We start from the raw sequence: 23632 nt of genomic DNA on the forward strand, positions 1-23632 counted from the left end.
TCATTTTAGAAGAGAGATAAACACAGAAAAACAGAAATCATGGGAGAGAGAAAGTAGGTGGTTTTTTTAATTTAAAATTCAAATTTTATGTGTCTGTATATCTTTTAAAATGACATAACTTTCTGTCATTTAAAATGACAAACACTTTTCCCATTTTATATATGGGCTTAGACATTTTGAATATGGAAGTCTTGAATACTTAGGTCCATTATTTGTACTTGAGCACGAAAAATAAATTCTGAATGGAAATAACGAGTAAGGGTAAAAAGATTTCTTGAGATAAGTTATCTTCCATGAGTCTAAAATGATATCGTTTTGGGACATGACTTGATGTATTTTTGTAATTCTAATATATTGCAGGGTTATATTAGTCTTTATCATTATAATTTTTTAATTTTATAACTTCGAAACGACATCGTTTCGAGCTCACTAGAGATAACTTTATCTCCAGTAACTGGAAAAATACTTTTTCCAATGAGTAAGGGTAAGAGATTTCTCCAGTCAATGGAGATAAGTTATCTTCGATGAGCCCAAAACGACGTCGTTTTAAACAGAAATTGAGGTGTTTTTGTAATTCTAATATATTGCAGGGTTATATTAATCTATATCATTATAATTTTTTAATCTTATAACCCCAAAACAACATCGTTTCCAGCCCACTGAGGATAACTTTATCTCCGGTTAATGTAGAAATATTTTTCCCAACTAATAATTACACTAACATTTCCTAAGCAATCATTAATATTCTATCACCTTTTAAAAACAAAAATAAAAATAGGCATGCGTCGCTTATTTTACGACTGTTCTTATACTTGAACATCATTCTTTTATTTTTTTAAAGAAATTACACAGATTTTCCTACTTCATGTATAAATCTTACACAAAGTTTACTTAAAAAATAACAAAGTAAGAGAGGTAGATATAATTTTCCGTTTTTTTTTTTAAATATAATTAGCGCTAGCCTCATGAAAAATTAGTGCAATTATTCTCGATAAACTTATAGCACTGGCCTTTTTTTTACAATAACAAGTCCCTTTATCAACTTATATTTGATCCTCAAAAACATCCTTTTTTTTTTAGTTTCTTAACATGTTTTTGTAGAATATAAATCTTAGATAGTAAAATGATGCGATTGATCGAAAGTTAAATGTGTAAAAATTTTTGTAAAAATATCCATGCTTCAATACTTTGAGCTTTTCAGAATCTATTTGATTCACTTCATAATATGATCTAATAATTCTTTAACTTAATAATAGTATCGACATATACCCAATTTATGCTGCACCATAAGTGTGTTCTTTGGGTTTAGTTGATTTAATGAACTCAAAATCCATTTTGAACTAATTGAATAAGTTTGGTTTAGTTTAGGTAATTAAGTCATATTGGGTCAGGCTTGACTAAACCCAATCTTTGTTGGGTCTGTTCTCAGATTCATTATTTGTTGAAGCCGTAACTTTACATTGTTGTGAGTCCATAACCCACAGCCCATCTCAGGGTTATTAAACTAATATCTTGGCCAAAATAAAACGAATATTCGATTGCATCGGATGGAAGAAAAATGTTTATCTTGGAACGAATTAAAACAAGAGGAGCGCTATTCTTATCAGTTATCACCTACAAATTTTACAATTTTTTATAAGATATTTTTTTAGTGTTGATTTTCTCCAATATGATAGTTATAATTTATTGGATCACATTTATTAATTAATTATTAATTTTAACTAAATTATAACGGTCAGATTAACATAAATTAATAATAATAAAAAAACAAGTGATAAAAGGTTATAAAATTTTTAAGTTGTAAGAATATTAGAATAACGCTTCTCTTAAAACAAACTCCATATTTGGTTTTGGGAAAGGATATATTTGCCATAAAAAAAATTTATAACTTTTACAACCAACCTAATCACCGTTGATTTTCGTCAATCTAAAAGTTATAATTTATGAGAATTAATAATTAATTAATAAAAATGACCTAATAATTTTTAATAAATTATAACTGTTAGATTAACGAAAATTAACGATGTTTAAATTAGTTGTAAATGCTATAAATTTTTTTAGTTTCCCTTTTTTTTAACTACAATAACGATTCCCCACAAATAAGTTCGGGGCAAATCAAAGAAAAAGATACTTCATATTTGACGGATAAAGTACAAATAATAATAAAGGAAGAAAATGAAATATCACAACTGAACCTTCAATTATGCAACCCCAAAAATCATATCAACTTATTGAATATTTAATTCTTTTCTTGATAATAAGTGTAACTTTCCAACATTCAACCTCCACATGTGGGTATTAAAACAAAAAAAATTTATTTACCACAAAAAAAAAGAAATTAAAATTTTAAGAGGTGTGAATAACCCAATGTTGGCCATCAATTTTTACCTTGAGACTGTGAATTCGTGCAAATAAATCAACCGCTCTTCTAACCCCTCTATTGTCCGCGGCAGTGAAATAGTCATGCCCGAAAATGACCCCACCGGGTCGGAGTATCTGATAGCCCCGGTTTATATCGGACCAGGCCGAGAAAAAGTCATGACCCGCATCTATCTCTACAAGCTCAGCCAACACACCCCACTCACACAGTTTCATTAAGGCCGATCCGCTCGAATATGGTATGGGCAAAACCGATTCGGTTCCGTTGAACGTCACCACGTTCTGAAGGAATTGGTAATAAAGTAAAACGTCGCCGTTTATTACTGGTATATTCTTGAACCGGTCCCTGAACCCGGTCCAACCGCGAAAGTCGTCGATGCAGAGTATCTGAGTTTTCAGGCCGAACCGGCGAGTCAACTCGGCCATGTGAAGCGCCGAGGCACCGAGGAACGTGCCCACCTCCACTATGGTTCGGGGCCTCACGCTACGAATGAGATTCTCGAAAACGGCACCTTTTGACCCCCACCCTTTGACCCTAGTGGTTCGCCGGAGCTTCCCCGCAGCGTGCTCCGGCGGGAAACCGTGAAACGGTGACGTTCCGTCGAAGAGGCGGTCGATGAGCGTCCGGCGAACGGTTTCCGGGGGGATTGGATCGGCACAGCGAGTCGTGACTCGGAATGGGTCGAGCTCCGTCGTGTTAATGGAGAGGCGGAGAATGGTAGAAGACGCAGGTGGTGGCGGCGGCGGCGACGGTGGTGGTAATTGCGATAACGAGGTGGAAGAAGGGTGGGACAAGTAACCTAAGGTGTAAGTTAGCAAAAGGAGGATAACATACGCCGTGGATTTGACAGTTTTAAGGATTTTAGGTGTTAATAAGGATGAAAGTCTCTTGTTGTTGTGGTGTTGCTCTGTTTTCATGTTTGTGAGAGTTTATGGGAACTACAGGTTGTTGTTGTTGTTGTTGTACTAATTCAACAGAGTGGAACAAAGACCGTTGGTGGTTACGAACAACATAGGAATTCTCGACTATTTCTTTCTTTTTTCTGTGTCTTCTTTTGTTCGGTTTGTACAGAACTACCGACAAGACAACTACTGGCCACAGAAACGATGAAGAGGAAGGATAGTTCTTCAAAGTCAAGAGTATTTCGTTTTTGGAATTTGGTTTCGTAATTACATGGTTTTGACCTTTCATATTACTATTTCCTTGGATATTTCTTGGGAAATACCGAAATACATTATCAAAGAAAAAAATAGTTTTCTATACATGTTTCAACTTATAACTTCAAACAAATTATTCAAAAATTTTTTTTATCATTAATCCATTTCTAATGGCTTAATTAATGAATGGAACACGGGAATTTAATTATGTAACTGGCTATGATGAATTATGATTTTTTTTAATTCAAATAATTTTTTTATTTATAAAAATATCATTATTCTCTAGTAATTTTGAAAATATATGCTTTCTTAATGTATTATTGGATTTCTTTCAAGGTACAATATTTAAAAAGATGTATTTTTAAGATAAAAGAAAGACCACATAACAATTAGTTTGAAAGGGCTGGGGGGGTGTTGAATGTAAACCCAGATGCAGAATCTTCGTGCCTTGTTTTAGAAGTTCACTAAAGTTGATACGTTTAATTTTTAAGAAAAAAAGGAGTCGGAGAGTGTGGCTACAAACTACAATCTTACAGTTACATTCGCTTTACATATAGAAATATGTATTCTTTTTCCCTATTTTAACTTATTTTCTTTTTACTTTTCATTACTTTTTGCCTTAGAGCTCTTAAAAGATTTAGTTAGATTTTACGGATTAGAAACTTATACCATACTCAAAGAGAGAACTGCATGTAATTATAACAAACTTTAAGGAAAATAACGTAATTTACTCAAAAAAAAAAATTTGGTGGATGTAATTTACTCAATTTAATTTGTATAACGTTACTGCTGAAGTCTTTATTTTGTTTCTTACGCAATTCATTTATTTACTAAATAAAATAATGAAACCGATTGTTATAAAAAAAAATAATAATAATAATGAAACCGATGAAGGAAGCAAGAGCGTAAAATATGAGGAACAACCCCTTCAATACCTAATGAAAGTGATAGAAAACAATAATATACAATAAATATAAGTCAGGTCAAATGGCAATGAAAATCGAGTACGAAATAACGATTTGGAATTTTATATAAGCTCTGCGTTCTGTAGGAATGTGATGTAAACTATTAGATGAAACTATTTTAATGATTTTTATATTTCTTTAATATGTTCTCTCACACAATAGTTTATTAGATTTGAAGGGTAAACAATGTACATACTCATCTTCTTGTGCTAAGAAACTCCACAAGACTTTAATTAATTATTAACTAAATGAGGGCAATGATAATTGAATTCATGACACCCATACTTTAATACCATATAAAGAACTAATTTAATCAAAAATTTAAGCTGATAGGTGAGACTACAATAATAACTTTTATATATCTTCTAATCCACAAGCACCCAAGAATTGAAGTGTGATGAATGAGTGTAAGCAGGGAGGAAAAACAAACCCCATTGTATCTATCATTATATAAATGAAGTGCAATAGCGGTTAGGAAGGAGGTGCACATAATGAATGGTTTTGTAGGTGATTGACGGTGTAATAGTCTACTTAGTGGATGATTATGTATAGTTAAGAGTGGACTCAGAGAGGAGCGAGCACGGGCCGTTGCTCCTCCCTAAATTTTAATTTTTTATTTTATTTTATATATAAACTAATATTTTTAATAGTAATCGGCTATTAATATTAATAGTTTGCTAATCCCTCAAAAATGTTAATAATAGTTAATATCTCCTACTATTCTTTACAACATTTATAATTTTAAAATTTTATTTTTATCCCCTATTACAAAAGATTCTAAGTTCGCCACTGTGTATAGTGGCTAGAGGTTTGAGTGAGAGTGATGAAATTGAAATACTTAGTACACATCTTATAGTAGGGAGGAGTTGAGACCATTTAAGTGTTCTAGAACAAGTTCTCTTTCCCAGTTTAATTTTTCAAATCAGGAGTATTATTTTGAATAGCCCTAACATTTTTGAATTCAAAAGACAAAGTAAGGACAGATGGGAAAAGAGTAAAGAATTGAAAAAATTTAGATTTTGAATAAGTTGAAATGAGTAACTTAATTTATTTTTTCTTCATAAAAAGCATTTTTAAAAAAAGGGTTAATGTTTCTTTATAAAAAATAATTTTATCTCTTACACACACATAAAAATATGTAAAGTTTATATTTTCTTTTTCTCTTTTCTCTTAACATGGCCTCACATGAATCCACACATTTTATGTGTGTAAAAAATAAATATTATCTCCTACAAAAGCATTAATCCCAAAAAAATAAACGGACCTTACTTCTATAGCTAACCAAAAAGTTATATATAAGGATCTTTCCTGTTGCACTTTTGCCTCAAGCAGCATCTTACTAAAAACATTTAACTGTTTTACACTATATAAAGCAGGGACAATAAATAGAATAATTTTACTTATCACATAAATGGGGTTCCATTTGGCTTAATTGTAAAGTTGCATTAATCAGAACCATAATATTAATCTTGGTCAGCACCTCGTACCCAAGAACGTTGGAGTGTGAAAACCGTATCCCACCCCTTTTCACAAGCCCTTTTTGCGGTCATCACACATTTGAGAAGTTCTTCCCAGTTATGATATTTTATCTATGTTCCTCTTTTGAGAGTGATGAACCACTCTCTCTCTCTCTCTCTCTCTCTACTTTGAGTACTTTCTACATTCTACCAGATCACATGATCAAATCTCCAACTCAATCTAATATAATTCAATTGTGGCTGTCACCTGACTATATCAAATCACATGAAGACATCCAAAAGTTTCATATGAGTAAACATTGCTCTACTTCATTAAATATACTAATAAAATCCAACTCAAGGTTAGATGTCATCAACTAATTGATCACAAGAAATCACACCCAAAACCAACCAAAAAGGAAAGCAAACACCAAGCTCAGAATATATCTGTATAAAAAGAACAAATCCTTTAGCAACAGCTCAAAGTACTATTTGGCTTCGGATTATTCCTGCATTGCAAGTTCTAGGTCTAAAGAAGAATATATCCTGAACTAAATTCAGACCGTGAATTCATCCACTGCAATTCCTGTTTCAAACTCTTATGCCCCGAATCTAATGGAATTCCCTCCAAAGGCAAACATTTTCCGCTTATATGAACACAACAATCTACAAAGCAAAATTGTGAAAAACCCGCAAGCAATTTATGTAATAAAAAATTTGAAGGACATGGTAGTGTAGAACACATGCTTTCACCTCTTCCTCATACTAGTTCATCATGATGTGGCACCTGGAGTTTCTGTTGACACAAACTCACTGCATGCCAAAACCCTAATAAAACAGCATCTACCTAATCTGTTAAACAAGAGAAGCTCTTTTGTCCTTTGGTCGATATATTAAAGGTCATCAGAATACATTAGCCCTACCTTTTAAGAAAAACCTACTATCAACAGTCACATACATCTTATGAAACGTAGAAGAAAATATGTCACTTTGCCTCTTCTGACCCCTTCAGATAAGATGATTCACCATCTCCACTGTTATGTGGAGCGGATGAACCACCGTGGCCATCTCCACCAGCTGTCCCAGCCTCAGAAGCATCTTGCTTGCTTCCACCGCGTACATCAGTTGGACCGGTAGTAGCCGAAGGTGGACCGCCACTGCTGCCACCTCCAAGAGCAACCTCGCTGTGCATTGAATGCATGCCATTATTTATCCCTCCGGGTCTCAGTCCCATTTGCCCTTGGATGGCCTGCTGGTGTAGCTGCTGCTGTTGATCCTGCATTTGATGTAGATTACCAAATTGCAATGGCATTTTTTGGGGGAAAATTCCTGGTTGCTGAGCCATTGCTGCTGCCTGAGGATGTTGCATATAGAATCCTTGTTGCATCGCAGGGTGCGGGGCCATCTGCAAGTGTTCAATACAAGGCAATATGAAGGTTATGGTGCAACAGATATGACTTACAAGGGACCAGCTATGTTCTATTTTTACCTGTGGAGGCATGGCTGGTGTTTGTGGCTGGGCATCAGCAATTGCAGCTAAATACATCAAATTCTTTTGAAGCTGAGCTTGGTACCTAAGAAATAAAAAATCATCACACAACCATTACATAAAAACTAAGCCAAGTACATGCAAAAAACTTGGAAAATAAATGCTTGCAAATAGATAAGGACCAAGCTACATCATTATTAGATTCAATTATACGAAACAAATACCATAATAAATTATATCTTAGGAAATTTCCAATTAAATGAAGTTAGTGAGGAGAGTGAATGGGTAATTGAGAGTGCTAAACGCCTCACCTGTTATACACGTTTGAAAATGTTACGGATCAGAAGATAGAGAATCAATTAATAATTCAAGTCAGACCAACCTTCAGCACTGACAAATACATGCAGATACAATTTAGAGGTCACTTACTGGGCACATTCAGCAAGTTTTCCAAGATTTTGATTGTCCAATATTGCCATAATCAGCTTCTTGTTCTCATCAAGATACTGCATCATGTACCATGAGAGGGCATTCAAATTAAAAAAGAGTTTCTTGCTGCCAATTTGGGTTTAACTTATCATATCATTTTAATTAGTGAAATAATAATCATCATGCAAGGTAGATATATAGGTGATGAGAAAAGAGACCTTAGGTGACTTTAAAGTTCTTTCCTGGAAATTTCCTAATACATAAAGGCTAAATAACAATTCATGACAATACATTTCTTAATGGTTATAGAAAATGTTCAACGAACGAACATCAATACCATTAGTTTTGGTGTTGCTGTCCTCAGGCTTCTCAGTATTCCAAGAATCCAGTATCATTGAGGATGCCAGTGGTGTTAGATTCTATGTTGCTTAGTCCTAGAAGCAACTTAAGGGGCAAAATCAAAGTTTCCACCCCCTTCAATCTAATGTATGTTAATATTACAACTATCTTTCACAAAATCCTATCGAGCTATCTCTCTCGTCAGGTAACTCACTGTTCTCTCCCCCTCTCTCTTCTGTTCCAGCAAGCCCACCACTCACCGCCGGCGCAATTCCAGCCTGTGCTCCAAACCTAGCCCACCTCAATTTGCACTTTTTCCTCTGTTCTGGCCGCTGCCTTTGTTCCTCTGTTACGAATGTGACAATATTGAGTTTCTTCCTTTATGTTTCTTGAATTTTTCCTTTATTGACTTATGATTATTAATTATGAGTGCCTATAATTTGAGTAATTTTTTTTATTTTTGAGCATTATATATGTGTAGTATAACTTAATATAGCATATATGTAAACTTCACTGTAGCATCTATATGACTATACCGCTACCCAATATCCTACTATAGCGGTTTTGGGGTCAGCTGCTATGTGGTACTATTTGAGATTTATAACTATGCCTTGTCTAAGATAATTATGCAGTAGAGTCGAGACGACTATAGTCCAACCAACAGCCTCCTCTTTTCCTAATAGGTAATTATCCTTTACAGGGTAAGAGGGTAAAATAATGAGCCTATGCTGCAAATAAAACTCCATTACTTCCTAATAAATAATTGACCTCTCCAAAGAAAGACAGAAAAAATGACAAGCCTATGCTGCAAATCAGAGAGGTGATCCAAGCATCACTGGCAAGATATCAGTTCTACCATCATCCCCTTTGCTCACTGAAAACTAAACGAGCATGGATGCACCACATAGCATCACAAAATAGAGCAGTTTTCAAGGGTTTGTCTCTCAGGTGACTTTGGTAGATGATTCACATTAAATAGAGAAATTGCATAAGTCTCTAATTTATAAGAGGTTCTCAAGATAGCAGGCTCATCACACAATCAGCCCATCCAAATATTTGTCTAAATTTGCCATTTTTTAACACCTATGCAGGCTAAGATGCAGTCAGCTAAATAGGTACAAGACGAGGTTCTCAATTTGTGATATAAATTTATTCAGATATGCCTTTTGGCCCAGTAACAAACTATCAACAACATGCTCCAGTTGATGTCAAGAAAACCTAAATCATAATTAGAAGTAATCAGTGTATAGAATTGTTTAGAGTGGAAATATAGTTTCCAGATAAAATAACTTGATTCTCAATGATAGCAAATATTATCTACTTCTAGTTCTAGATGATATCCTAACATTGGATTAAAATTGCAAAGTCAGTTAGATGCACCTTTCGTGCCTTCTTGGTGAGCAACGAATTAATTGAGACAGATATCACTCTTACCACAAACCACTCCCATGCTCAGATCATTTTGAAAGACTCATTCCTTCATCTTTATATTTACTATTTGTGAGCTTAGTAGTTTAAATGATCCAAAACAGATATCTCTTCACTCACGACTAGAAAGAATCAAGTCTCATCACGGACCCAGGTGTTAGAACTTGGCTCTCATCATGATTCATAAATGTAAGCAAGAAATAAAAATCACATAAAAGGCTGGAAATAGGAACACTATTTCCACACTACATGATTAAATTTATGACAGATTATCATAAATCTAATTCATTCTCACCTCAATACCCACAAAAAAAAAAAAAAAAAACAGAAGAAACCATGAAAACCTTAAAGTAAAGTCTGTAAGTAATGAGGGAAACGGACGGGTTAAAACAGTAAAAAGCATACTTTTTGAATCTGCTCGGTGGTTATGTTTGTAGGAGGGAATGAAGGCATCATAGGAATCATTGGAGGGTTCTGCTGCATCTTCTACGCCTGGTTATTTTCACTGAAATTAACCAAGAAAAGAAAAATAAAAAAAACCCTAATTTCACCGAAATTACCGCATTCAACAGTAAACAAACCCCAAACCCCAAATGGAAACTTGTTATACAACCCCTTCAGGTAAAAGATAAAAAATAAAAAAAAATAAAAAAAGGGAAAAGATAAGAACTTTGAGAGAAAGAGAACCTGGGTTTGGTTTCTAAGTAGGTGAGAGGTGAGTGTTGGAAACACTTGTGAAGATCCTTTGGGATGTCGCGTAGAAGAAGATTCTGGGGTTTGAAGACAAAGCAACAACATTAAAACAAGGAATAAATTAAGGTACTTTAGCAGTGTTGAATAAAAAAATTTTACCCAACCAAACAAAACTTGCTAGTTGCTAGTTGCTAGATTTGGTGGTGCTCGTGGTTCGGTTTTGTTCCTCCAAACTCCCAAACGACAATGCTCTTTTATTCGCTATTTATATGTCCTTGTATTTTTCTTTGTCTGTGTTTTGACTCTGTTTCCCGTTCGGATCATTGTACTGTTGCACCGCATGAATGGGATAAATACAAGTTATTATTATTATTATTATTATTATCAGGATATAAAATTAGGAAAGAATATTTTTCTAAAATATAATTTTGTGTCATTTTAGATTTTAATTATTAATTTTTATCAATCAATGATAAGATTTATTGGGTCATATTTATTAATTAATAAATAATTCACAATAAAATCTAATCGTTAATTGACAAAAATCAACGATTAAAATCTAAAATGACACAAAATTATATCCTTTAAAAAAAACAAGTATTTTTTTCTTCATAAAATTATGTTATTTTAAATAAGAGAAAGAGAAGCAAAGAAAATTAGGGAGAAAAAATTGTTGATTTTTTTTTAAAATTTAAAATTTAAATAAAAAATATTAAATAAATCTTTCTCTTATTTAAAATAAAATATCTAGAACAAACATTTTTGCATTATTATTATTTTGAAGAGGGGTCCTCAAAAGTGAATGAAAGTACTTCCTTATTCAAAGCCCAACTTTAATTTTGATTTTTTCTTTTTCAAATTCGGGCTACCACTTAAATTTGAATTCCAATGTATTCATTGCTAAACCCGTTTTGTTTGGTACCGGAATAGTGGCTTTTGTGCGTTAGGGGTATTCGGCCCGTTTGAATGTGCAATTTTTATTCAAAAGTTATTATTATTATTTTTAAAGAAAAACACTTCTCACTACAAAATCTATTTAATTATATGCTTAAAAAAAGAGAGTAGAAATCACAAAAAAAGATAAAATTTGTTTTTTTTAAGATAAAATTTTTAACTTCTATAAAAACCATAAGTTAAAAGCTAAATATCTTTAACTTTGATAAAAACTATTTCTAAAATAAGCAAGATATAAAATTTTAAAGTTCAGATTAATAGGTCTTACATTCACTTTTAAAATAAGCAAACTTTTCAAAGAATAGAATAATTTTCAGCTGGGGTTTTGAACGAAGCAAAATAAGAAAAATGTCTCATTTAAATAAAGAATAAGGAAAACTAAATATGATGGCTAATCAACCCCTTGATTAATGCTCGTCACTTTGAATTATATTGGGTAATTTTTTTTATTATCCAATCAATTCAATTGATTGATTTTCCTAATTTTAGTCAATCAATCTAATTAATTGATTTCCTTAATTTTCTCTATTGTCATCAACACTAATTTCATGACTATATTTAAATTTAAATTTAAATTTAAAATTTAAAATTCAAAATTAGAATTCAAATTAATTTTATTAATTTAATATTTAAATTAATTAGGTTGCACAATGAATCAAATTTCACTTGACCCATGATGCATATAATTTAAATTTTTTTAAAAGATGAAAAATGTATACTTTTCAAAAGAATACAAATTATTGTATGAATTATACATGGCAAAAAAAATTCACAAAATAACTTTAAATTATAATATAGTATGTATAGTCTTAAAAAATTTCCCTTTTAATAAACGCGAGCACCGAGTGCTTTCGGTGCATTAAAATTTTTCTCCTCCTCTATCTATTGATAGTTGTAACACTCCCTGGATTGCTTCTTACATATTGTATGCCTTGATGCAGTTCTTAAAACTTCAGTAGAGGTAATCAATATACAATATTAATTTCTCTTGCCCCTATTGGAATTGATATATGATCATTCTACTCTAAGACACCCGCACTAATAGTGTGTATGAATGAATGCAGACTGTTGCTTTTCGTTTAAGAAGTAAGATACAAGAATGGGCTGCTCAAATTTTCGTCCAGAAGATGAAGGTGGTGGAAGCTTCTTGTTTTGTACCAATGTCTATGATGGCTTTCAAATTTTAAGGCATATTTTATGTGAATTCAAATCCTCAGGAAAGAAAAATACATTTGTGCTGGCATAATCACCTAAAATATCATATTACTAAAGCAATTTGCCTTTTGCCGTGGGACAAAATTATTAAAATAATCAAATTTTAAAATTAAAAAAAATTCCGCAATCATTGTTTTCCTCTTTTCTCAAGTTTTTCCCCCTTCAGGTATGCTCCAACTATATGACCAAATACACCGAATATTATTCTTATGTGATACAATTCATCACCTTCTATAGTTTTATATATTATTTTTGTAACACATCCTCCTCCTTAAAGAATTATTTAAGTTTGAAATATAAATATTGCACATATCAATTTTTTTATTTTATCTTATGTTGAATTAATTTTATTAGAAAGTGGAAGCAGTGAGGATTACACTCATAATCCTTTGATTCACTTGGCTCTAAAGCCTCTCATACCATAATAAGCAATTGTCTAAATCCAAAAACTTAAACTGATAAATGAAGAATTATCAATCATTTCTTAAGCAATTCTCTAACATTATGTATGGCTTAACAGTGCAATGGTAAAGCAATGGAGGAGCAAGAGAGGAAGGACGGCTGTCCCTTCAATTTTATATAAGTCTTTATGTGCATTATTTGTGTTGTTTTTGGTCATATGGCCCCTTCAAAAATTCTAAAAAGTCTTTGATTATGAACATTATTTATATTCTTTTAAGTACATAGATAATTATAATTTACAAAGTATATTACACTTATAATTTTGTCCTTTCATAAAAATTTCTGTGTGCCTAATTGAAAGTGATAAGTACGCAAGTGTGTAGTAATTAAGTATTCAAGCTTTGAGCTGAGCATTTAAATTTATGATGCGGGCCATATTATGGATGTTACATACTATATGAATAAATCGGGCTATGTAGTTTTTTTAAGGATGTAAATAGATTGGGACAGGTTAGACTTTGACTTAATAGTTCAGGTTTGTATAAAATTCTTTAGCTAGCTTGGTCGATTAGTATGTATAAGTCTAAATTATAAGTCTGATTTGACCTATATTTTTCTTTAAAAAATTCTTAATATAGATTGGGAATAGATATATTGACAAAGTAAATAGTTTACAAATGTTTACAAACAATTAATAATCGTTAGATTAATTGTTTCGTCGACAGTTCTGATTTAATTTCTCCATTCCACAAATAGCTTCCATTTCACGTCTAACGTCTACCACACTTTCCTTTTCCGCTCTCTTACCCTCTCCGCTCAAGCCTCCAGTAGATTGTCGTCTGCGTCCACGTCACTCCATCCCGACCATCTGCCATCGCCGTCTCAGCCCTCTGTTTGTGACCCACCATCGTTGCGCCAGCCCTTGTGCTCTTTTACTGCCGGAGGCCGACCTTGCTGTCGGCGTTTCCCACCTGCGCGTGGAATGATATATTGAGTCGACCTTGTTGCCGCCATTACAGGACCTGTGAGTGAGGCAATTTGATTGGAGTTTTCATCTGTTAACATGGGTGATTCGCCATTTTTTTCTCCTTTGACTTTTTTTCTTTTTTTGGGGTTTATTCTTTTTAAGTTTCGATTGTTGAAGCTGTTTCAAATTTAATAGGAATTTTTTGAAATGCGTTGAAGTTATTATATTTATCTTTCATTTTTTTGTGTAAATTTTTAAATGGGTTGTGGTATTGGGGCTGAATCTGGAAAATTATTTGGAATTTGCCCTTGAGTTTAGATTTTACATAGCCGATTGTCATTTTGGTAATGATAATCTGGTATCAGCTTTACAATTCACTATACTTTGACTATTATCATTGACTCTCTTAACCATAGTCCTTGACACTTGACAGGAAGACATCAAGTTGATGTGCTCTCTTCGCAACAATGTATATCGATTTTCCATTTCATGGGCGAGGATTTTACCTAGTAAGTATTTCACAGTTGACATAATTAGTTCCCATAAGGTTTTAAATTGCAGTTGGTTGTGGTATTGGGGCTGAATCTGGAAAATGAATTGGAATTTGCCCTTGAGTTGACTGTTAGGGATGCAAATGATAAGAGATTGTAGAACACCGAATTTTGTGAACTGATGCAAGTTGACAAATGAGAAATCTCAACTTGCTTAAATCTATAATGACCAATGATATTTAATGCTAGCCTTTTCTGTTTGATTATATGACAAGAGGTTGGGATAACTGGTCCAAGGTTCAAGTTTTGACAAGTTTAGAGTAATTTTCTCTTTACGTGGACTTTAAAAAATAGAAAATATATGTTGCTCTGTGATATCTTATGAGTTCAGTATTAGGTTTTGAATCCTAATGTGGACTTCACGGATTGGTGTGTGTATATTTGGATTTGGCTGCTACAAGAATTTCAATAATTTAGTCTAATTTCAAATGCTTAGACCTTATAGTCTTGAGATTTCATTTAATTTTGTTTGTAAGAATTCTGTGAATTGAATTCATTGACTCCTCCACATTTTATATCTCTTACCCATAATCCCATGAAGTATTTCTTATACACGTTTTCCCTCTTTTTGCTGGTCTTTTAGATTTAAAGCTGAAGAATGGACTTCTTTACTAGAGACATAAATGAACTCTATGCTTAAATATCCATTCAAAGAAAGTGCAGGCTGAGCTTCCAAAATTCCAATTCAATCATTGTTATAAGGGCAGCAACTATTAGTATATCATCATTTGGATCATCTTTGGATTTGGCCGATTCAGTTTTGATTCATTTTTTGATAAGTGGAACAACCAGAAAAGATAGCCTAAATCATCAAAAAAAGAACATTCTTCACAGGTATATATTACATTAAGTATATTATTCTGGCCACGACCAAATCATTTTTCGTTACAAGATTTTCTGCTAAAGGTTTTAAAATTATAAATAATATGTTTGGGCCTACTAGATTTTTCATCATTTTATTTATTATAAGGAAAGAGAAATTAACAAATCTTTGTGTAGTTGGAGAGAATCACTAAGATATTTATTTTTAAACATTGTAAAACAGAACAACTTTCAATCATGATGTGGATTACTTTTTCAATCTCCCTGATGTGTATTTAATTTAATTGATATTCAGGATAGTTAATCAAAGCATGAGGCAAAAGGCAATGAGTGGCTGCAAAGAATGACCCAATTGCAAAGTCATAACGCGCAGTTAGCAAAATCCTTCCACTTGTTGCAAAGGCTATTCAACCTCCTCCAGGCATGAAATGCAAGTGTCCACCAGCAATATGGAGACAACATACTAAGAAGTTTTCACCATCATGTTTTGCTGCTATCTATGCAGTTGTTCCATTCATAGCAATGTTAAGGAAGACTGTCTTAATGCCTAAAACAGCTATGGCAATTTTTTTTTTTTGATAAACAGCTATGGCATTTTACTATTGCAGCAGTAGTGTCAGATTCTTCACAATGACTTTGGTTATCTGGGATTTTGTTATTTGTAATCACAATGATTTTAGCTATCAATTTATTGATTTGTTGGATTTAGGAATTCTTTTCCTTTGGGAAGATTTTGATATCTATCAAATTCTGAAATATTATTATTAAAATTTTATTTAATTAACTTACATGACCAAAAAAACTAATTTATTACAAAAGATTTAAAATTAGTACATATTTTTAAAATAAATTTAAGAAAGCTTAAAAAGCTAATTAATTAAAATAATTATCAATACTAGTTTCATACAATTGCAGACTAACTCACGACTAGTTTCATGAAATGTCTCGTAATTTTATGTAACAGACATCAGTACTGAATAAAGTCATTAAGTTTTGCATTTATGAGAGTGAATAGGTTCCTTTTCTTCAGGTTTTTGTCATAAATTAGAAAGAAGGTAATGAAAGTAAGCTTGATTCTGCAGCAGAAATTAAACACAAGAAAACTTCAGCAGTAGACACATCATCCACCTTCCTTAATGATAATTCAATATCTACTATAACTTTTTAGTTTCAATTATATTCAAGCTGATTTCTCAAACAATTTACAAGACTTCACCATCACTTGAAAATCAAGCTCATTGTTTAATATAACCCACAATATAAACAGTTGTGTTGAACCTAGCTTATCTCTTTGGGACATAGAATTCCAAAACCATGTCAAAGTTGTCATTGCAAGCTTAAAATATAACCCACAATATAAACAGTTGTGTTGAACCTAAACACACTGCATATACAACAAGTTAGAAACTAGCTACTACAGTGCCAGTGGCCCGAAGGCAGTTTAGGACATTAGCTTAACACATCACTTGTGGCTTGATAATATGTTGTTGTAGAAAATTAACGCAAGCTCCAAAAGCCCTCTCACCCTTTAGGACATTAGCTTAACACATCACTTATGGCTTGCCAATTGGTGAACATGTTACCTAAACAATAATAACATAATAGAGTTAAAGTTGCTAACAAAATTGAGTTGATGTTAAGATTACTTACTTCTTTCTCCCAATTGGTGCGTAATATGACTACAAGAAAACACACCACTTTTACTATAAGTGCTAATACAATTGCCAAAACTAACCCCTGTAATATGAAGAATCAAGATAATTTCAAAAGCATTAGCCCCAGTTGAACACATTTACAATTAGGCAGAACAGGAACTTGATAACACAATGGTTAAATCTTACCCGCCCATTCATATGGAGGATAAAAGCAAACACAACTGCTAAAGGAACTCCCACAAGATAATAAGATCCTAGATTGACAAATGCACCAAGCTTCTGCCAACCACATCGTCTAGATGACGCGTATTCACAATCAAAGAATTAGCTAAGGTAAGTTTACATATGAAGATAAACATAAGGTTCCTCAATAAATGAAAAAATGTATTATCTAAGTTATTAATTTTTTGATACTAATAAAATATAAGCAGTACATTTCAGCATGAAAGACTGACCTTTTTGTAGCACTAACTCCAAATGGTATTATCCAAAACATACCAATTGTATTAAGGCTGGTGAGGAGAAAAGTATAGATGATCATTGACAACAACTTAGGAAAATGACATATCAAACGTCCATGTTTCTAAGCTGTAACATGGCAACACAGTAAAACAGTAATTAGAAATTCTGAACATTGGTCATTCAGATGACTAGTCACTAAGAAAAGATATAAGATTTTACAAGGCATTCTATCTGATGGTGTTGCAATAAAATCATGAAGTTGACAACTTGAAATGCAAAACTTAGCAACACAAGGTAGTGGGTATCCAAAAACTGGCACCATCTTTTGATGTAAATCCATCATCCTCTGCCACAGGAAATGATTCTTTTCTCAGCATAGTTGGACTTCTTGACAGCAAAACAGTGAACTTATTTTTGTTTTACTCTATTAAGCTACACTTACATGCAAAGCTTAGCAACACAAAAAGAGACCATATCCATGTCAAAATCAGACTCAAAAATAATGGTTGTCAGATGTACTTGATATTACAAAACACCAGTTCAATGTTGTTTGCTCAACATTGAATGTATTGCATCTATATATTCTTTGCATGTGCGTTTATTATGTCCCCGCTTCTTACAATTGCCACAAATATTAGTATGCTTTGATGCTTCTTCAATCCCGCTACGAATCCTGTGTCCCTGTGAAGTACTTTGTGAGTCCCTTTTCCGCCCTTTCGTTTGTGAAATATTTGGATCCTTCAAGTACATCATAGAAGGCTCTTCATGATGAAAACCCAACAACTGTAAATTAGAATCCCCAAGACCACTACTCTCTTCGCACGCTAGAACTTTTTCTGCTGCTTTATAGAGAGAATCAATACCATCACAAATTAATTTAAATGCTTCATCTGACTTATATGCAAGGTCATCAAGTTTGGAATATCTAGAGCGTAGATGAAAGCTGCGAAGAAGTCTATCTCCATTTGCGGTACATCTGTCCTTCTCTCCGCTTGGTATCACATTTCCTTCCTTGCTCCAACGCTGCAGAATGAAGTGTTCAGGAATCTGTTCAACATTTTCAATAAAAAAAATAGCAAGCATGTGCCGACATAAGATTCCCATGAACTCATAATAATGGCAAGAACACCTAGCTTCTCTGTTTTCCAATTTCATCTCAACTGTTGCATAATCTTCTACATCTTTCCTATTAAAAACTCGGTACATAACCCACTCACAATCATCCCCAAGTTTCTCCTTAGAAAATCGTAAACTAAGAGAAAGTTGATCGCAAAACTTTAAAAAAATTGCACGGGTATACACTTTAGCAGCATGCTCCTCCAATGGCATATTAAATGTCAAAATCCTTTCTTTGTGCCTAGATTCAAAGTCTTCTTTTTTAAATGACTCGTAGCGAGCATCTATTGCTTGATTATATTTCTCCACAAATTCCTTTAAAGTTGTGCCAGATGTAACAAAACCATCAAAAAATGAATTTATACTTTCGCTACGTTGAGTAGTGTTCATACCAGCAAAGAAAGTGGAATGGTTAAAGATTGGTACCCAAGAGGATCTAATTGTATAAAGTACATTCAACCACTCATTTTCAATAAGACCATACTGAATAAGAAATCTTTGCCATCTATCTTCAAACTCTTGAGTGCTCTTGGAGCTCCAAATACAGTCATTCAAATGCCTTTTAAATGATGCGTGGTCATGGTAGAGATGAGATAACTTTTCTGGAAACTTTTTCATGATATGCCACAAACAAAATCTGTGTTTCGTATTTGGAAAAACTTTGGAGACTGCATTGCTAATCGCCAAGTCCTGTAAATTTAATAACATGAGTAAGTATGCAATCACTAATAAGTAGTCATATTTGAGATAATATACAAAACATAATAACCAATGCAATAAATTGATCATACTTGATCAGTAATTATGGCAACTGGATGTTTTCCATTCATTGCTCGAAGCCATTCCTCAAAAAGCCATACAAAACTATCCTCAGTCTCATCGTGTAATAAAGCACATCCAAATAAGAGGGACTGAAAATGATTATTTACACCAACAAAGGGTCCAAATGGCATGGAATACTTATTAGTCCTATATGTTGTGTCAAATGTGATGACATCCCCAAAAAGCTCATAGGCGTGCCTGGATCTTGCATCAATCCAAAAAAAACTAACCATACGATCATCATCGTCACACATAATAGAATAAAAAAAACTAGGATTCAGTGATTGTTGTTTAATACAATAAAGTAGCACAACTTGTGCATCCCCGACATCGTATACCCTTCTCCTCACATTTTTCATATGATTATAACAATCTCGACTGTCAAACCCTAAATCATGGCTTTTGAAGATGGTGGCCACCTTTCCAGTAGGCAAACCCGCGTTATTGAATTCTTCTATCAAACATTTTGCAGCATCGGGCATTTTTCTATGTGATCTCAAATATGAAACACTTTTTGGAGTAACCATCTTATGGTTATGCTTGTCAATGAAATATGTGATTTTCCACATTTTTGTTTTTTTCTCTCTAGAAGCCTTGAGACAAGCTTCACACCCCATACGTGATGATGATGTCCGCCTTGGTTTGGTTGCACACAATTCACGCACATCTTTTCCCTTTCTCGGTTGATGATAGCCCTCTCTAACACATGTTAGCATCACGTAGTTCTCGTTGGATGTTCTTTTCCGAATTCCAAAACCTTTTGCCTTCCCAAATGTTGTATACAAGTCTAATATATCCTTTTGTTCGGAAAATTTCATTCCAACCTCAATTATAACAGTAGTACTCTTTGTTGGTGATAATAGAATGGCATTAAACTTATTATCAAACAAGTCATTAGGTATATCATCTTCTATTTCATCATTTCTGGAATCTTTGATTTCACCATATTCCATTTCATTAGATAAGTCATTTGGAATGCAATCTTCACTGCAGTCAATATAACTTATTGGATCCTCATCCGCTGAAGTGGCTTGATTAGTGGTCATATCATCTACATTTTATATTTTTAATAACATAAGTAATATGGGAGAAACTAATATAACATGAATAAAAAAATCTAAAGTCAAGAGAGAATCAATGCACCAAATAGATAATGTAGCGAGTTCTTGCTTCCTATCGTATTTTCATTTTATAGATCAATCACCTTGTATTGATACAAAAATATAATAAGAGTCCAGAAGTCCATTAGCAACTACAAAAAGACAAAAAAAAAAAACACTACAAAATAATGGGTCTTAACAGAAGTATTATCATACTTTCTTTTCCATAGCTTGACATAATTATTTGTAGTCTTCAATTTTTTTTTACACAAATATATAAAAACCAAGCATTCAATCTCTATGCCTCAAGTTAGTAGATGTACTCATCATTTATACATTTGAATAAAAGCATGTGCAATGGGGTACAAAAAAATGATCACAATCATTGAATTCCACGATAACATAGCACCCTAACTTCAATGAGTATCCAAGTTTTATTCCTTCTAAATAGAGCTTAACCAAATAAGGTAAATCTGCAATAATCAGAACCACAAAAAATGATGCAAAATGGTAAGTAAAACATACCAGGTAGAGAAGCAAAAGCAGGCACAAACTAGAGGTTCTTTCCAAATGAATATAAGAAGTGGTTCATTTGAGACAACTAATAGAGAGAGAGAGAGAAAGGAAGAAAGAGTTCATAGCAGAGTGACTAACCAACCACACTGAAGCAGATGTTTGATCTCTTTGAACATCAAGATTGTGTCGAAAGGTGAAGGACGATAGTGATATATTTCAGGTTGTGTTCTATGAAAATTAAACAACAATTATATCTTAGAAGAAAAAAATGAACGAGAAACTTATGGTTATTGAAGTACAGACTCTAGTGTTTGATTAACTTGAAGTTGATAAAAGTAATTGAAATAAACAAGACTTCACCGTTTTAAGGTTTAATGGCATCCATTTTGTTAAGACACAAACGAAATAATTGGTCGACTATCAAATCATGTAAATGCTAGACTACTTGTTAGGAGTATTCCTATTAAATTTGAAACAGCTTCAACAATCGAAACTTAAAAAGAATAAACCCCAAAAAAAGAAAAAAAGTCAAAGGAGAAAAAAAATGGCGAATCACCCACGTTAACAGATGAAAACTCCAATCAAATTGCCTCACTCACAGGTCCTGTAATGGCGGCAACAAGGTCGACTCAATATATCATTCCACGCGCAGGTGGGAAACGCCGACAGCAAGGTCGGCCTTCGGCAGTAAAAGAGCACAAGGGCTAGCGCAACGATGGTGGGTCACAAACAGAGGGCTGAGACGGCGATGGCAGATGGTCGAGATGGAGTGACGTGGACGCAGACGACAATCTACTGGAGGCTTGAGCGGAGAGGGTAAGAGAGCGGGAAAGGAAAGTGTGGTAGACGTTAGACGTGAAATGGAAGCTATTTGTGGAATGGAGAAATTAAATCAGAACCGTCGACGAAACAATTAATCTAACGGTTATTAATTGTTTGTAAACATTTGTAAACTATTTACTTTGTCAATATATCTATTCCCATATAGATTTGTTAACTTGTTTCATCTTATTTGATATTCAATAATTAAAATAACATTACTGTATTGTTTAAAATTATTAAAATTTAAAACAAATAAATTATTATTTAGGTCGACTTATAGACCTGACATGTAAAAAAAAATTTATGATTTACTTTTTAAATAGATATTTTTTGATATTTAAATCTATTATATTTAATTATATGTAATAATTCAAATCTCACTTAATGTTCCCTGAGCCATAGGTTCCTATTATGGCAAGTGCACATTTTCTCCCTTACAGTTTCCATTTCCTTGATGGCTGCGCCGACTTCCATAGCCAAATTGTTATGTCATTGACCGCTGTCAATTCAATTTCAATGTTACTGAATTCACTTTTAAGATTTATGATGGCGGGCATAGCCACTTTGCTGCTGGTATATGATCAAGTCCAAGAATGACATGTAGAAAGCTGGTTCCATAAAATTCGTCTTGTGATTGATCTTTCCGAGCTTTACTTGCACACAGTAGCGGAAGGAAGGTTGGTCCATCATTTTTGAAATTCATTTGTAGGAATTTCTCATGATATATAAAATTTTATTAACTCTATAAAAATTAAATAAAACTTGTCCTTGAATTGGACGAGAAAGGGCTTGTTTGAAATCTGTTTCGAAAAATAATTTTAAGTTTAGAATAAAAAAATAAATTTATTTGATAAGACTTATTTTGTTAAAAAAAAATTAAAAAATTGTAACTGGTTTTTTTAAAATTAAATTTAGAAAACATATCTGAATTATTTTTATTTTGCATTTTAATTTTTAACTTTCAAAATAAAAAAATGTAGAAAATATCTATTTTATTAATTATTCTACTAAACAGTTTTGAAAAAAAAAAACCATTAACAGAATTGGGCATGTTTGATAACTGTTTTAGAAAAACAGTTTTTAAATTTTAAAAACAAAAGTATAAAAAAACTTGTTTGATAGTAAGGTGTTTTCTAAAACCTATTCTCAAAATAATATCTGTTTTTTAACTTTTAGAACTGATATTACAGGACATCTCATAGGTGTTTTTTGTTTTTGTTTTGAGTTTCTATTCTTAAAGAATGAAAAGACGGAAAACAAATTGTTCTCATTAATGGCACAATTGTAAATAATAATAAGTCAATCCTATGTATCAGGCTTCGACACTCATTCATCACAAGCAAATTTTTTTGTTTTATAATTTTTAAAACTCTTTTCAAAATTAATTTACCAAACAGAATTTTTTCTTTTCTAGCTTTGAAAATCAACTCTAAAAAACTATTTTATAAAATAATTTTCAAAACAAAAAAACCAAAACACTTCCAAACAGAAAATTCTTGTTCTGTGCTCTTGCTTGAACATTTGTTTATCCATGCATTTGGAATTTCTTGGAATTAAATAGAGAAATCAGGGGGCTGTTGGATCATGCTTTATTAGTTTATCTTGAAACCTACTCTTTAGCTTACAAGTAGACTTTACAATATGTACCTAGTCAATTCCAATTGGATCATATAATCTAGGGAAGGTAACATCTCTGACTCGCCTAACACTGCATTTCTCATGCTGATTTCCATCCGCATCACATATGACCTAGATTCTCATAGATTTTTCCAATAACTAATTTTTTTTTTATTAAATTACAAAAGATGTCACATTATACTAGAAAATTGGTCCCGGATATCAATGGGACAGTGACCAAAGTGTCACGTTTAGACAAAAAAATTATCAGATT

The 23632-nt window shown here is 32.8% G+C and overlaps 3 protein-coding genes across 3 annotated transcripts; all 3 read right to left on the minus strand.

Annotated features, from left to right (window-relative positions):
- Positions 1 to 2272: 2272 nt before the first annotated feature.
- On the minus strand, positions 2273 to 3522 carry LOC133301751 (uncharacterized). The gene has a single exon (XM_061501447.1). The coding sequence runs from the start codon at positions 3295 to 3297 to the stop codon at positions 2347 to 2349; it is 951 nt and encodes a 316-aa protein (XP_061357431.1). The 5' UTR covers positions 3298 to 3522; the 3' UTR covers positions 2273 to 2346.
- A 3116-nt stretch (positions 3523 to 6638) lies between these two features.
- LOC133301657 (GRF1-interacting factor 3-like) lies at positions 6639 to 10645 on the minus strand. Its single transcript, XM_061501316.1, has 6 exons — positions 10497 to 10645; positions 10332 to 10414; positions 10050 to 10149; positions 7878 to 7954; positions 7449 to 7533; positions 6639 to 7364 (listed from the first exon to the last, which is right to left on the minus strand). Exons 3-6 carry the CDS (start codon positions 10125 to 10127, stop codon positions 6945 to 6947), a joined length of 660 nt encoding a protein of 219 aa, XP_061357300.1. The 5' UTR covers positions 10128 to 10149; positions 10332 to 10414; positions 10497 to 10645; the 3' UTR covers positions 6639 to 6944.
- A 6156-nt stretch (positions 10646 to 16801) lies between these two features.
- LOC133301679 (protein FAR1-RELATED SEQUENCE 9-like) lies at positions 16802 to 20349 on the minus strand. The gene is made up of 6 exons (XM_061501345.1): positions 19273 to 20349; positions 17986 to 19171; positions 17808 to 17883; positions 17090 to 17198; positions 16899 to 16985; positions 16802 to 16831 (listed from the first exon to the last, which is right to left on the minus strand). The coding sequence occupies exons 1-6, from the start codon at positions 20347 to 20349 to the stop codon at positions 16802 to 16804; spliced, it is 2565 nt and encodes an 854-aa protein (XP_061357329.1).
- Between the last annotated feature and the right edge of the window lie 3283 nt (positions 20350 to 23632).

Source organism: Gastrolobium bilobum, unplaced genomic scaffold, assembly GCF_033153095.1.
Source record: "Gastrolobium bilobum isolate Gb01-03AN ecotype WA unplaced genomic scaffold, APGP_CSIRO_Gbil_v1 utg51566, whole genome shotgun sequence".
In the NCBI taxonomy this organism is placed as follows: domain Eukaryota; kingdom Viridiplantae; phylum Streptophyta; class Magnoliopsida; order Fabales; family Fabaceae; genus Gastrolobium; species Gastrolobium bilobum.